A 16,130-nucleotide genomic window follows, 5' to 3' on the forward strand; every position below is an offset into this window, starting at 1 on the left:
GTCTTTATGCTCACCGAACCTGCTTTTATTTGCTTAAAATTACAATAAAAACAGTATATTGTTAAAAAGTATTTACAAATTACAATTTTTAATTTCTAAATTTGTAATTGCAATATAATCAAATGAGACTCAAAGAAAATGAGAATTACAAAAACAACTTTAAATTTAAAAAAAAATACCTAAAGTGATGGCAAATGTACATTACAGTAATAAGAATTTGGGTGTAAAATGTGCTTGATTAAATGTCATGAAAATGATCATAATCATAATGCAAATAGTTCAAAAATAAGCTTATTTTCTTTTATGCTAAAAACATTTTTTTTCTTTTTTTTTTTTTTTTTTCTGTGAGATTCACTAATAAATCTACTTCTAATCTAAACATTACGCTTTGTACAACTGCAACTGCATATAAATACCTTCAGATGTTGTGTAGGATGCCCACACCGTCACCTCAAATGCTGCATTGTCTGTAACGATGGCAACAGCAATATATGGGAAACCTGTCCACACGTCTCGTCGGTAGAAATTTGAAGAGCCATGGCGATAGAAACCATGCCGTTAACAAACACATTACAGTTCGCTTAAGTTGGCCAATCGGTGATTTGGAGGGTTTTACTTTGAACTGAATGAACTAAGTCTTAACACACTGCACAGGATTATGATTAAACATATTCAACTAATAAAAGAATACATTCATAGCAATCCTCCCTCTGGTTCACATGGGTCTAAAGAGTGGTACAGTCTCGTTGCGCCCTCTACACTCAGATGATTATAAAACCAGGCCATTTTCTTTAAATATTTATGAAATTTGTCACAAAAAGGAATGGAGTTGTTAGTTATTCATAGCCTCTGCAGCAGAAACAACAAGCGTGTTGACAGAAAAGGCAAAACTCCGTAAGATGCTCGATAACAAGTCCATGCTCATGAAAACTCAAGCGTAGATGCACATCCCCACGCAGACTTACGGAGACGGTACACTGGGTGTAAGAGAAGGAGAGCGTGTGTACCCTGAGAGAGCAGGCCAGGCAGGGACAGGCGACGGCTGAGCTCCGCCTCCTCCTCTCGGATGTCCCCCAGGCTGGAGCTTTTCTTCCCCTGCATGGGCTCCTCCAGACGGAGTCTCTCCTCCACTCGCTCACGGCCCTCTCCTGGAGCCTGGAGCAAAACAACTCTGGTCAAACACATCATAGCTGGATCATCATTAGGGGTGTAACTGTACACAAACATGACGGTTCGGTAAGAACTTCGGTATTGAAGTATTCGATATTCGGTACAGCAGGGGTATTCGGTACAACACTCAAATGAAAAAAAACACATGTTAATTTCACATGAGGCAGGTTGTGCATTAACTTCTCCAATTCATTAATGAAATATAATCATTAACACAGTTACAGTCATAACTTGTTTTCATAGCAAATTTATATAAACATATATTAAAATAATTAAGACATTACTAATGGGTAAAGTAAATATAATGAATACATAAGCTAATATAGTGCATATATTTAGTGAAATTCTCCCTAGAGAGGAGATAGACACTATATGACTTGCCTGAGGTAAATTTAATGCTATGCGAGATATTCTCAAGCTGTTTTATTGATGCCTTTCTGCGTTTGAAACAATGGTTGAGAGATTACAAGTAAACATATCAATGCAGAGATCATCTGTTCTTCTTCTTCTGTGCTTTTTCCTGTTGTGGTGGTTAGCAAACAGCGTTGCATTACCGTGCACGCGCCCCTTCTGGATTGGAGTGTGGATCGCCTGTGACTGACTGTATTTGTCGTCTGACTGTATGAACCGAACTGAATACATGTACCGTTACACCAATCATCATCCTTCATTTTCTTTACAATAAAAGCGGCAAGTATGAAAATGACATAATTATATAGAAAATGTGTTGGTTTAATGTTTAAAGAGCGTGATTCTGGCATGTCAATGTAACGAACATTTAACATACAGTATAAAAACTGGAAAATACACTTACCCAGTAACCAATGACTTTTCTCAGAGAGAGAGCTTCATATGTGGACACTACACGTTCCCCCACTGCAGAGGCACAGGACACCATCAAGTTGTTCAACGCAGAGCCCATTGGAGTCACAGACTGGGCGACCGGGATCAAGGGGTCAGAGGTGATAGGATCACCAGGGTCAATGGAGAGCTGTGATAGGACAGATATGAGCTAGACGTGAGAGCTCTGAATTGCACATTTAGAAGAAATTGAACAGTTTGAATTACGATGGCTTGGGATGGTCGACTTGTTGGACAGGGATGGCCAGCTAGTGTATTTAACTAACTATAGACATTTTTAGCTATAATATTTGTTAAAAGTGAAGCTGTCAACTTCTCGGGGGGTTTAGCATGTTGACGAACTAACAGTTTAAATGACAAATTCTGTTCAAATCATTTACTCACCCTCATGTCATTCCAAACCTATATGACCATTTATTGGTAACCAAACAGTTTTAGTGACCACTGACTTCCATTGTATGGACAAAAAACACTGAGACATTTCTCATGATACCTTCTTTTATGTTCCACAGAAGATAGAAAATCATACATTTTTGGAATGACGTGGATGAGTAAATTATACATTTAAATTCTGGGGTAAATTATGAATTTAAATTTTTGGGCCAACTATCCCTTTGACCATTTATATTAGATCTGGATAAAGAGATATAGATATGATAGATATTTCCATTTAGATTACTTCTGCCTGACTTAAATTTTATTTTATTTTTTTAAATGCTAAATTTAATAATACTGTTAAAAGTAATCTTCAACAGAATCTCCATTTTTGTATACTGTACAATACATTATAATGTTGTAAAGCCCAAACTCACTTCTAACATTTACAATTACCTATTTTAGTTGTTGGTGTTTATTTTTAACTAATTTAGACAAAATAGTACTGGGTTTATAATGCAGGCCAGTTATCAGTTATCAGTATCAGCTAGAATTTTAATACTGGTGCATTTACCCTATGCATTCTGTACAGCGAGCTAACTGCTATTTTTCAAAATGATCGCACCATTTTAAGTGAAAAAGTTAATAAAATGTATGTATTGAAATCCATCTAAGAGTGTTCATTTATCAACTTAATGTTTACTGGGCATTAGGTATGTTTACATGTACTAGTCCAATCCAATTTCATATTCTGAATGTTCTGCTTATAAACGTTATATGAACCCTAAATTTTGCAATCTGATTCACAGAACTGGAAAAAGCCACTGATATTATGTCACCAGAACCATGATATAATGCCCTGATTACATACCTAAAAGGAAAGCTGAAAAAAATGACAAGCTGTCTCCTCCACTGACCAGTTCATAACATGTTAATAAACATATGCAATTTCGTATGAAGTAAAATGTTTATAGAGATCTTATTAAATAAAAGGGCTCTGGTCAACATACGCATCATAGCACTGCTTAAGTGTGCAAGGTTAAAATGTTAAATCGTTTTGAGAAGAGTCCTATTCAAGGGTTTTATCTGATTAGTTTTTTCCTATTAATCAAATTATATCAGGTCTACACCACCCCTTTCCCTCCGATCGACATTTCACTCAGATCGAGCTCTATCAGACCAATTAAGTTGTTTATATGAAGGCTTTTCAATCCGATTGAGCCAACTAATGGATTATTTGGATGCATGTAAACGTAGCTACTGTTGTGCCAGAGACTAACCTGAGCAGAATGAAGTGTGCTGGGAGTCTTGGCGATGTGCTCTGCCAGGGCATGATCAGAAAGTCTCTTAAGATAGGCCTTCACGGCCTGCTCATCGGGGAATGGGGAGTACTTCCCCCCTGCGGCTCGACAGCTGTCCGGCTCAAGTGTGCAGGACTCTGAGGCTTCCACACAAACCTCTCCATTTGCGACCGGAGATTCATGTTCAGTCGAGACTTCTATGGTTGGTTCTACAGGTTCTTGGCTAGATGCAGGAACCTGAATTTGGGGTTCAGAGGCAGGTGTGCTGTCAGGAAGAAGTGTAGATTCAGGGATTGTGCTGGAGCTGGGTGATCTTGGGATCTGGGTGGACATGGATGGAACAGGTTCTGTAGGAGAGCTCTTGCCTTGTTTAACCTGTTCTGGGCTGCCCTCTAATGCAGACTTGGTCTCGCCGCTGTCCAGCTCAACACCTAGTGGACAGTGATGGCCATCAGAGATGATGACGTGGTCCTCTTTGTCAGTCATAGTGTACAGCAGCTGATGGCACTGACCGCACTTGTCTTGAGGGGGTTTCCGAGGAACCAGAGCCTCAGAACTTCGCACCACAGCCAGGCTGTGAGCGGCTCCACAGGCCACCTGCAACACGTGCCTTCCCGCCAGGGGCTCTACCTTCTGGGGCTTCCAGACAGGAAACGTGGAAGTGTTCAGGCCCAGCTGGCACCCGCTGCCCCACGCCCAGACTTCATGCTTGGCTGAAAGAGCGAGAGTGTGCTGGTCCCCACATGCCACCTCCAGGATCTTCACCGTCTGAGGGGGTGTGGACTCAGAGTCAAGTACGCCCACAGGGGTGGGGTTAGGGATAACAGAGAGTCCCAAAAGGCCACACTGGCCATGAGCGTTTTCTCCCCACATGTGCACGCCTCCATCCTCCGTTACTACTCCACTGTGGGCGGAGCCAGCAGCCACAAAAACAACATGTTGTTCGCTAAGCACTGCCTCCAAAACGGGCTCAGTCACTACTGATGATGTTTGGTTCTGTTTCCAAGGCAACTCACCAAAACTGTAGACTTGTCCCCCTAAATATAGTATAGAAATTATTACATATCTGGATTGCAATATCATTGCAAAATGTATGAGAAGCAATAGTTTTATCTTTTCACAAGCATCTGTTTAAAGCAGGTCTCAACCAAGGGGCTGGTGCCAACTAGGGGACCTCAGTAAACTTCTAAAGGGGGCCATAGGATGACTTATATTAAAATAATCAAACTTAATAAAAAGTACTTTCTCTCTCAATAACAATTGTTTTTATTCAAGAATATACAATTCCTGAAACTTTTGGGATCACAGCGTGAATCCTGCTTAATTTAATTTCTACATTCCTAATTTCTGTAAATAAAAATGAAAAAAAGCTGCTTTGTCATAATTACAGAAGACATACCGGAGGAAATATCTTAAGGTGAGGTCACATATACCATTGTTTGGCGAATTTTCACAGGTGAAATGTAGTAATTTCAATAGGAATCCACACAATCTGCATGAGGGCAAAATTTCCTGAATTTCCTATAAGAGTGAGTTTTGACACAGATTCCGCGACGGATTCACGTGGTCACGTAGATTCGCCGTGTTGACCAACAGAAATCAGCTTACTTTGAAAGTGACTTCTGTGTGAGCTGTGCTTAATACATCACTAGTCACTACACTATTTTCAACAGACATAGACATTTTTTGCCTGTGACATTTTGCCGAAATCGTCGCGCAGGCTCCCATTGACCCACGAAAATACCTCAATGTATCCAAATGGTCTCTTTTCAAATTATTAATTTTTTCCATTTTAGAATAGTTCACCCCAATATAAAATAAAATGAATATGAAATAAAGGTTTGTACTGACATTAGGGTGAGTAAATAATGACAGTATTTTAAATTACTGTGCTAACATAACCAAGACCTCTCACAACATTTAAAGGCAGATGTTGTTATATTTTGATAAAAGAGATGACTTGCACACATTTAGCATAACATAAATAGCATCAATAAATAGTGTTAATTTGACACTGACTTTAAACTAAAAGCTCATCAAATATTAGTTATTTGCATCTATAGGGATTCCCAGCCAAATTTGCATGTGTATCTATGCCTCGTTCGCATGTGAATTATAAATGGATTACCCTCTACTAGCAGAACACCATGTCTAGCTCCCAGGGCAGCCTGGAGCACGGGCCGGGACAGCAGCACCCTCTCTGGTGTGGTGCTGTAGGAGTATCCCCTCCATGTGTGGAGCAAACCCCTCTCCCCAGAACCGTCCTCCTCACTAGAACTACAAACACAGGGATGCACACACTCTTAGAGAAGTCATGAGACAAGACACAAGCACTAAGTATACAAACACTTCTTTGTTTAACCCTGCTGGCATTCTGTCTTTGAACACACTCACCTTATCTGCTTCTCCATCTCTAAACGTTCCCCATGTCACCGTAGATGATTGTCCTGTGAGAGAACGGGTGACAAATGCTGAATCACAACAAAAGGTTTGCCAACAACTTGTTTGTTTAAAACTGTCACCACACAACCCCTTGAACATAAGTTGTAATTCATGAATGCTTTGTAATACAGACCTTCAAGAGATTATTACAGAAGTGAAAACAGCTTCAAAAATGAAAGTGTAAAAAGTTACGTGCTGAAGTTTTTAAGCATATGTTCTGAATTAAACACTTTTATTCTATTCAAAATATATATTTTACTAAATAATTCCGACTCTAAAATTCCAATCTATGTGTCTAAGTTGTGTTCCAAATTTAAATTTGATGTCACGAAAATGTAGCTCGCTAAAATATTTTAAAGTCCCATTTTCATTATAATGCAATGTCCAATTTCAAAACGGTTTTCACAGGATTCATTTTGAGTGTAATTTGTGATTATTACTAAAATAAGTAATGATACTAAAGTAATAATAACGTTAACATACTGAACTAACAATGCTTCATTGAACTACAGTCACGAGAGTGAGCTAATTCTGAGTATATAAGAATATAATATAATAAGATTATGTGTAAAGCAAAGACCCTTGACTCTAGACTAACTGTGTAAACACATGTGTGTACACACACCGATCAGGGACAAAGGTGACGTAGAGCTGTGATGAAATCATCAGCTGAATTGACAGAATCTGGGGTACTGTCTAATAAATGTACATTTTCTTAATAACTCCTTATGAAGAAGTTCTTCATTAAAGCACAACCTGTCAAGCAGGTTAAGATGGTCATGAAAAAATTGACGCTTATCGGATACAATATGCTAATTGATAACAATGATCCATTATGATAATGTCTAATATGAAACTAGACATGTCTGATGACACCAAAGCTCAACAGATTTGGAGAAACAGCATCGACAGGTGGGGATCATGTTAAATAACTGATGAGTGGAAGATCGTTACACCACTGTAAAGTCATACAAATACAATGCAGTCCCTTGAAGACAGAAACATTCCTAATCTTCATTTTATTCGCTGCTTCAATATCAATCTGATATACATTATGCTTCGTTCATTCTTACCCCAATATGTCCGAAGCGAATGATTATTGGTTTAAAATATATCTTGTCAGCTTTTTAAAACGCTTGATCAGAGATGTAGTATAACCGGTAATGAAAGTAGCACACAGATGGCAGAGCGAAGCTCATGATGATGATATTAATCGGGTGTTGTTGTGGTTGTTGTGAGCGCTTCAATCCACGGAGAAGCAAGAGGGACAAACCAGATGGAGTATTTACGCTTTCGCTTTTTCTACTCGGGCAGGTAGCGGATGAGAGATGAGTTGGTTGCTTGAAATGCTCAGCTGGTAAGCTAAATATATTATTTTATTAGTCTATAGAAACTGTAGATTAATAATAATATATGGATTAATATTTTGCTCTTGCAGTTGCCTTCGTGTCACTTGCGCTATAATTTTTTTTTGTGACGTAGACTATTTTTTTTAAAGGGATAGTTCAACCAAAAATGAATTTTCTCTCATTATAACTCACCCTCATGTTGTTCCAAACCCTTAAGACTTTCATTCATCTTCGGAACACAAATGAAGATCTTTTTGATGAAATCTGAGAGCTTTCTGTCCCTCCATTGACTGCTAGCCTACTCAACTGACACTTTACGTGAGTGTCAACTTTAAACCATAGACTGTAAAAAATAGCTTTAAACATATCACTGATTTACATTTTGCAACTATGTCAACAAATGAAGCAGCTGAGATTTGCTATATGTTTAGTATTTTTTGTATATTTGTTTTGCTATTGTATATTTATTTAGCTTATTTGCTCGGTTTATTTTTCTGTGGAATTTCAAACATTTGTTTTTCTCTCTATTTATCCTTCAGACTCTCTTTTTATCACACACTCATTCTAAGACGCACACACTTACACCCTCTGGGTTTTTTTTAGATGCACCAGCCTTTCAAAACAAACCAGCAATTCCCTTGCCTCTCTTTAATTTTCAGCCAATCGGATGGTGGTTTGCAGAAGAATTCTGATTGGCCTGTGACCACACAAGCGGCAGTGGCAGCGGCAGTGGCAGCTGCAGGAGGCAAGAGAGCAACAGAGAGAGAGAGAGAGAGAGAGAGAGAGAGAGGTACAAGGAGACAGGAGGAGAGCTCTCAGAGTAAACGTAGGAGGACAGAGAAGGGAACTTGTGTCAGCGTGGGTGCTGTCTGTCACAAGCTGCCTGAAGCAAGAGGATGACATACTGGATAAAGGAACAGTGAAGAGGTCCAGTACCACACTCAAAATGTATGGGTCACAGTGAGAGCCTCCTGTCGTATCAGCAGTTCCATCAAGGTCCAGCAGAAGAAGCAGACAGCATGCAGAACCTCCGGCATGCAGCTTCTGAGGCTTTCCAGCGTCTTGGTAAGTAGATTCCAGCTCTAAGAATATACAAACAGTACCGAAATCTGTCCTTGATAATGTGTGTTGATGATGTCTCATCACATGTTGGAAAGAGGAACAGTGCAATAAATCTTCTTCATCCTCAGCATCTCAGCTGCACATTGAAACTGTAAATAACTTGATTCATGATCTGCTTATAATGGTTACATTCACATTCTCGTTTGTGCCAAAAATAGTGAAGGGTCCAATTCCAATCAGGGTCACAACTTTATTTTTCTCAGGGTCATTCCTGATGCATCCTTGACCAACCAATTTAATACGTAGAAGGAAAAGTATTGATTATTGATTAATACCTTGATTATAAAGGATAGCCTATATGTATCAGTTATGTAATTGAACACAAACTGTTGCTTACAGCAAATTTAATGTGAGAAGATACTAGCCCCTTTAACTCATCTCCTGAAATCTATTTACATTTCCAAAGAAACTATACCCTCCTGAACAAAACTGTTTAAACCAGTCTAAGGTGGTCTGAGCTGGTTTAGTTGGTCTCCCAGTTTGGCCAGTTGACAAAATGTCCTGTAGAACCCAGGGTTATTATTGTTATTTAAAACTAAAACTATGAAAAAGATTTTTGGTAATTGAAATAAAGTTGCAAATAAAATCAAATAGAAATATTAGATGAAAATCTTGAAATCTAGAAAATCTAGAAATGTTGCCTAGGCAACTAAGTGAAATAAAGTCAGCATGAAACAGTAGTTGCGATAGTCTTTTCTTCCCTATTGTGACGTATATCTGAGTGAAAAGGCTTCTCGAACAAGAAAAAATGTAGTGGGAACTTTTGTCCAGCGGGAGTTGATTGGATCTTTGGATCATTGTTGTTTGCTATTGGTCGATCTCATGTGAGTGACAGGTTGTCCCGCCCTTGCGGCATTAAACGTGTCATCAAGTTATTTCGATTAAGAGAACAAATGAATAAAAAAAATGATTTGCACGGATGAATCATTTATAATAAAGACTGCAATATTCTATATAAAAATAAGAATTGTTCATTTTTATTTCATTGTGACTAAAACTGATATAAAAATTAATTCAACCTAAATAGTAATAAAAATAAAAAATAAAAAAAAGAATACAATAAATGTCAAAAATATATAAAATAAAATAAGTAAAGGAAATATAAAAATAAAATTTGAATAAACCCCCCCCCCCTGAAAATTATAATAGTATATAAATAAAATAAAATAATAATCTATGATGTTTTTCCAGAAGGGTATATGCAACTCTGAACCATAACCAATAGATTGTTGTGGCTAAGCACGTGTCATTGTGGATGTGCACTGGAAGACAAATAGCCCAAGCGTGCTTGTAGCAGAACAGAGCGGATTCTGCTTGACCTGTGGATATAAGACAGAATGACCTACACTGTAGAGATATTATCCGTGCTTAACTGTATGGCAGAAGTGTGATTTGCTGTGATGGAGAAGGGAAGGCTCCTGTAGGTGAGAGAAAAACAGCCTGTAACAGCATCTGTGTTCCTCTCCTGAGAGGCAGGAGGGCTGAGAGTTAAGAAAACTGTGTGTGTTAGACGTGATAAAAGCAGGCAGGTGTGAAAGGCATTGACGTTAAATAAATCGCACTAGTGGTAAACCTGTCGCTGGTTATTTCTGGACATGAATTTAAGCACACTTCCTCACCATGTAAGCCTATTACTGTCATGTGAACAGCCAGCAAATCTGCATTTTTCTCAGAACTGCCAGTTTGTCTGCCTTTCTTGCGCTGACCAACCTGAAATCACTTTCCTTGTGATTATTTTCCTGAATTTTGTGAATTTTTTTTCTCTAAGTTGGTTTATCTGAAGTCGTATTCCTGATCTGGGTTAAGGACCTCATTGAATGGCTTGATGAGTTCCTGTGTTGACATATTTCCTATTGAAGAATCATCAGTATCACCAGATAACAAATTAATAACTTGTATTCATTAGAAATTAATAATTAATAATGAATTTTACGATTACTGATATAAGTATTTCCAACCTTACCTGGATATATACAGTACACATGTTAAGCAGTAGCCTATATAGCAAATATCAACAGCTTGATTGTTATATTGTTAAAAAATGTAAACTATATTATCACCCAGTGATATATAATACATCCAACTTTATCTGCATATATACATTACACTCACGTAAAGCGATGTATTCTATAATAGTATATAGCAAATCTCAACTACCTGAATTTGTACAACAAAATGTAACTATATTATCACCCAGCTCTTTATATAAAGTTGGATAAATAAGTATGTGTAACTTTACCCATATACATACTTGCGTAGCGCGATAAATACATAGCACATCTCAACGGCTTCATTGCTTGTATTGTCGCAAAATATAAACTATATTATAACCCAGCATGAAGAAATTAAATTATTATTATCATTAACATCATTATTTTCTGTAAAGCTGCTTTGAAAGAATTATAATGAATAGCCCTATACAAATAAATTTGACTTGACTTAAAGGGATAGTTCACCCAAAATATGGATGAGTTTCTTTCTTCTGCTGAACACAAAAGAAGCCATTTTGAAGAATGTTGGTAATCAGACATTTGATGGTAGCCATTGACTTCCATAGTATTTTTTCCCTACTATGAAAGTCCACTTCGTCAACTTTCTGGTTACCAACATTCTTTAAAATATCTTCTTTTGTGTTCAACAGACGAAAGAAACTCATACAGGTCTGGAACAACATGAGGGCGAGGGTTAGGGTGGGACATATTGAAGAGGTTGTTTTTTAATAGCCAATAGCCTTCTGTGTATATGACACAATCATGAACTATGATTTGATGCTTATTGCTAGTCAGAGGCAGGAGAGACATTCTCAAATTTCAGTCTAGAGAACATTTTATTGAAAAAAATCAGTTTTTCAATACTTTGTTTTTCAAGAAGAGAAAGTCTATGTATTTAAAGTCAGCAGACAGAAGTTGCGACAGTCTTTTCTCCCTATTGTGGCGTATATCCGAGTAAAACTGCTTCTTGAACAAGAAGAAATGTTGGGCGGAACTTGATTTTGTCTGGGAATTGATTGGATGGTTTTGGTTTGCTATTGTTGTGATGTCATGTGAGTGACAGGTTGTCCCGCCCTCACGCCAGTAAACACATCATCAGAGAAGAGATTCCCTTCTTTTACATGTTGAATTTCAGCTCCTCCGTTCCTGTTGTTGGTTTGTGGCCCCTAGGTAAAGAACGAAGTGATACAGGAATACTTTTAAACCTGCAGCAATTGCATTATTAAATAAAAAAAGTAATAGATGACATGCATGGCACTTAATGCTTTTGAGGGGGTGGGTGATTATGTGTGTTTGTATAGACACATTGTCATGACCTTTTTCTTAGGAATTTTGTATATTTTTATTTTACCTTTTTGATATTATATTATAATGGTATATGCATGTTCTGATGTTTTATGATTTTGTCTTAATTATAGATTGCTGAATCTCCTGTCTGCACAACAAATTTACCCTCAGCTACTAATAAAGACACATTGACCTTGAGATGTCACTGCAAGAGGAGAAGATATTTTGATTAAAGATTACGAGGTTGCATTAATATAAAAATATATTTTAATGATGTGCATGGATAAATCCTTTATAATAAATACTTCAATGTTCCATTTAAAGAAAGAAAATTGAATTGCCAATTTAGATTTCATGGTGACTGACTTTAAATCCACATATTTTAATTGATATACGCTAGCTTTTAGATGGTATCAAAGCTAACAGACATTTACTGTGGTCTTTAACTTGACTTGTTTAGCTTGTTTGTCTGCACTTGTCTGATAGCCTACGTGAGTGATGGGTGGCTGTACACACTGCTTACAGAATACAGATCAGCAAGAGCGAGAGAGAGAGAGAGGGAAGGAGGGAAAACGTGAGTTGGCAACAGGGATGTCAAGTGGTGATGAAGGAGAGAACAATCTTGATGGAATATGGAAACATACTTGCGCAGAGACAGAAAGAGTGGAGTGTAGAGATGGATGAGAGGATGAAAAGAGAGAACGGGAAGCCCTGATGCATCTGAGCATGAGTTATGAGCTCTCTGAGCCCTCCCTTACCCTGACTCATAAATATCTGTGCGATAAATGCTCCGGGGGAAGCAGAAACACACAGAGACAGCACAGATCAGTGGTTGACACGCAAAAATATACTCTATAAGAAATCTCCACTGAGTAACCTGTGTGAGTGACGTTTGTATGCAGTAAACGGTAAAACTATTGCCGCTACAAACTAGTGTTTATGATTACAAAAATAAATTAAAATAATATGATAACAAATACCAGTTTGCAATACAATCACAAATGGCCGTACCCGTTCTTATGTTAAAAAACTAGGTGGAGAAATAGCCAGGAATGGTTGTTAGGGTGTTGCTAGGTGGTTGCTAGGTAGTGTCCTGGATGGTTTCTTACTGGAAATAGGGATGCACAATATATCAGTACGATATTGGTTATGAGCTGATAATTAAAAAAAAAACATTTATTTTTTAATATACAGTATATCGTTATCGTCTGATACTTGATATTTAATTGTGCATGTTCATTTCTTCTATTTTTACGTTTAGATTACCTTTGGCATCATCTAATGGTAACTTAAAGTTAATCTTGAAAAACATTAATAATTGTAATTTAAATATAATCTTTAGCAAATCTCAAATTGTTATCCATTTTTAATTTTGTACATTATAATGCTGTTTTGTCTAAATTCACTTGTAGCATTTAAAACCATTTTTATTTTATTGTTTATTTTATTGTTTTATTTTAGACCAAACAGTATACAGTTATTATATTGGCCATTTATCGGTTATCAACATTAGCATTAAAATAATTATTGCCTTATTGGCTTAATTTTTTCAGTGCATTCCTACCCCCTTGTCTTAAATACACATATTAATCCATATTAGCGTTGTCATCAAGTATGAGAAATAATGCTTCCGTGGGCATAAATACATTTTTGATGAGATGCTTGATGTGAAATGGACTCCCTACAACCTTCTTGAATCAGTTTCATGGCAGGTTATGGTTAATGGAGCCCTTTATGATGACCTTTCTTTCCTGTCAAGGACGATGCTAATCTGATGGCATCAGTCGCTCCTCAGGGTGACACCTGCAGCAGTGCCAAAAAGAGTTTTTAGCAAATTAGATCTGGAACAATCCAACAGAGACATACAGTCTTCTGGGTCAACATGCAGGGCATTGTAATTCATTCATCTAATGTGATGTAGTTATATCAACATTAATGCAATCAACACTTACGAGAGCCTTTAATAAAGTCATTCCTATAAAAATCATAATAACTATTTTTGGTATTAGTCTCTGCTATGGGCTTTAAATCATTCTAGCGTTAAAGAAAAGTTATCTTTAAAAACATTCTTCTGAACTGAGATGTTATTTGACATGGTAAAAGTTGTCTGACATTTTTAGGGCAGGACTGTCTTCCTGCAGTCACATTGATCCTTAAAACTTACAAAGATGGGCTTATTTTTATATTCCCTGTATCTTTTGCCTAAATGGAGTTCATTTCATTGTGACTGGCTGTCAGAACATATCTAATCACACATTACATAGCAGATGCCCTCCACCTCTTAGACACCTTTCAAGTGTACATCACCGAAATGGACGTTTTAATAGCTGTGGGCTGTTTTACAGAGCACCCATCCACTGAACTGTGATCATGGGGTCTCTCTCTTCCCGTGTTTGTCCATTTCTCTCTCTCTGTTCGCTGATCTCATTTAGTGTTGTATTTGCTGTTTAAATTTAAATGAAGGTGAAGGGTAAATCTCAGACCCCCTGTCCGCAACCACCTGCTCCTGTTCGCCTCTCCCGTCAGGAGCTTAAACACTGAGCGTGACTCACCTTCTACCCTTTATCATCCCAGACACACACGCACACACGCACACACACACACACACACACACACACACACCAAACACACACACACACACACACACACACACACACACCCGCACGCGCGCACACACACACACACACACACACACACACACACACACACACGTGTTTTATGGGGACTTTCCATGGACATAATGATTTTTATACTTTACAAACTTTATATTCTATCCCCTAACCCTACCCATTCTGTATTTTTACATGTTCAAATGTAAACACACACACACACACACACACACACACACACACACACACACACACACACACAAACAGTTATATACTGAGAATTATGGAGAATTATTTGTTCTTCTACCATTGTCTATAAAATTAAAGTTGTCTCTTTTTAAAATGTGTTAAATGGAAGTAATGTATATACATGTATTCAATATAATTAAATACATAATATTATTATAATTATACCTAATTTGTATTTAATTTATATATTTACATTATAGGACCCAGTTTATATTAAGTGTATAAATTTAACTACTATGTACTAACATTTAAATTAATGATTTGATACAATGCAATGTGTGCATGTTTTGTATTTACAAATATTTACATTATTACTTATTTATATTTTTTAAAAACCTGCATGTAATTGCATTTGCAATTGATTACTGTAATTACATCTATGATTACACTGTGGGACCATACAAGTGGGATAATATTATATTTATTATATACAGTACATATTATACACACACACACACACACACAAGTATACAGTTGTGGTCAGAATTATTGGCACCCCTGGAAAATATGATCAAAGATGGCAGTAAAAATAAATTTTATTCTTTATCCATTTGATATTTCATTAAAAAATTCACAAAAAAATCTAACCTTTCATTGAAGTAAAAGAATTGAAAGTGGGGGGGAACTCATTATGAAATAACTGTTTTTCTCCATACAAACACACACACACACGCTCATCTGACAATAGTTTCAATGAATAAAATAAAATATCATAAAGCCATTACAAACAGTCAAGCCATTTATCACACATGAAGCGTACCACAGCGGAAACTATGTATGTGGACACTTAAAGTGTTTTTTTGTTTTACAGGGTTAAAGCAAAGACATCTGGGCTATGAGGAGGTAAGAACCTTTGACATGACATTACATGAGCACAAACAAACATCCCTCCACCCACAGACGCAGGACAGAAGAAATACAGCACTACCCCCTAGAGAGAGAGAGAGAGAGAGAGAGAGAGAGAGAGAGAGAGAGAGAGAGAGAGAGAGGAGAAAAGGCAAAAGAACAAGAGAGTTGAGGAAAAGAAATGCAGCACTGCCCTCTACTGGGGGAAGATAGAGAGGCTACGTTTGGAAAGACACACGTCCATTCTACTCTTAGTTCTGCAGTATATAGTACACACAGTGATGCACATTTTCTGTATGCATGCTATCTACTATATTTGCTAAAATATTCAGTATACAGTAGAGCCCATATACTCTGTCCCAACTGGTGCTTAATAACCATTTTATTTTGATCGACATGTGACAACAATGCAGCATGTTTTACATACTATTATTTACAAAATTCAGTATACAGTATATACTGCACAGAATCCAGTACATTGTAAGCTAGTATGTTTATATAGAGAGAGAGGCAGCATAGCTGCACACA

At 37.2% G+C, this 16,130-nt stretch overlaps 2 protein-coding genes across 5 annotated transcripts in view; one reads left to right on the forward strand and one right to left on the reverse strand.

The window, feature by feature from the left end:
* als2b (alsin Rho guanine nucleotide exchange factor ALS2 b) overlaps window positions 1-7,410 on the reverse strand; it is a 31,567-nt gene extending 24,157 nt beyond the window's left edge. For 2 of the 4 annotated variants that reach the window (XM_084128961.1, XM_084128960.1), the window contains exons 1-7: window positions 7,223-7,410; window positions 6,102-6,154; window positions 5,836-5,984; window positions 3,687-4,744; window positions 1,985-2,161; window positions 1,008-1,155; window positions 417-467 (exon numbers count right to left, since the gene is read on the reverse strand). In XM_084128961.1, the coding sequence (XP_083985087.1) occupies window positions 417-467; window positions 1,008-1,155; window positions 1,985-2,161; window positions 3,687-4,744; window positions 5,836-5,984; window positions 6,102-6,118 (1,600 nt within the window). In that variant the 5' untranslated portion in view covers window positions 6,119-6,154; window positions 7,223-7,410. The remainder of the gene's footprint in view (window positions 1-416; window positions 468-1,007; window positions 1,156-1,984; window positions 2,162-3,686; window positions 4,745-5,835; window positions 5,985-6,101; window positions 6,155-7,222) is intronic. The other 2 variants (XM_084128963.1, XM_084128962.1) reach the window with 1 other exon arrangement.
* Window positions 7,411-8,275: 865 nt separating this feature from the next.
* Window positions 8,276-16,130, forward strand: part of cdk15 (cyclin-dependent kinase 15) — a 25,651-nt gene continuing 17,796 nt past the window's right edge. The window contains exons 1-2 of the mRNA XM_084129558.1: window positions 8,276-8,563; window positions 15,568-15,599. Of these exons, the coding sequence (XP_083985684.1) occupies window positions 8,449-8,563; window positions 15,568-15,599 (147 nt within the window). The 5' untranslated portion in view covers window positions 8,276-8,448. The remainder of the gene's footprint in view (window positions 8,564-15,567; window positions 15,600-16,130) is intronic.

Source organism: Abramis brama, assembly GCF_963993115.1.
Source record: "Abramis brama genome assembly, chromosome: 11".
Classification (NCBI taxonomy): Eukaryota; Metazoa; Chordata; class Actinopteri; order Cypriniformes; family Leuciscidae; genus Abramis; species Abramis brama.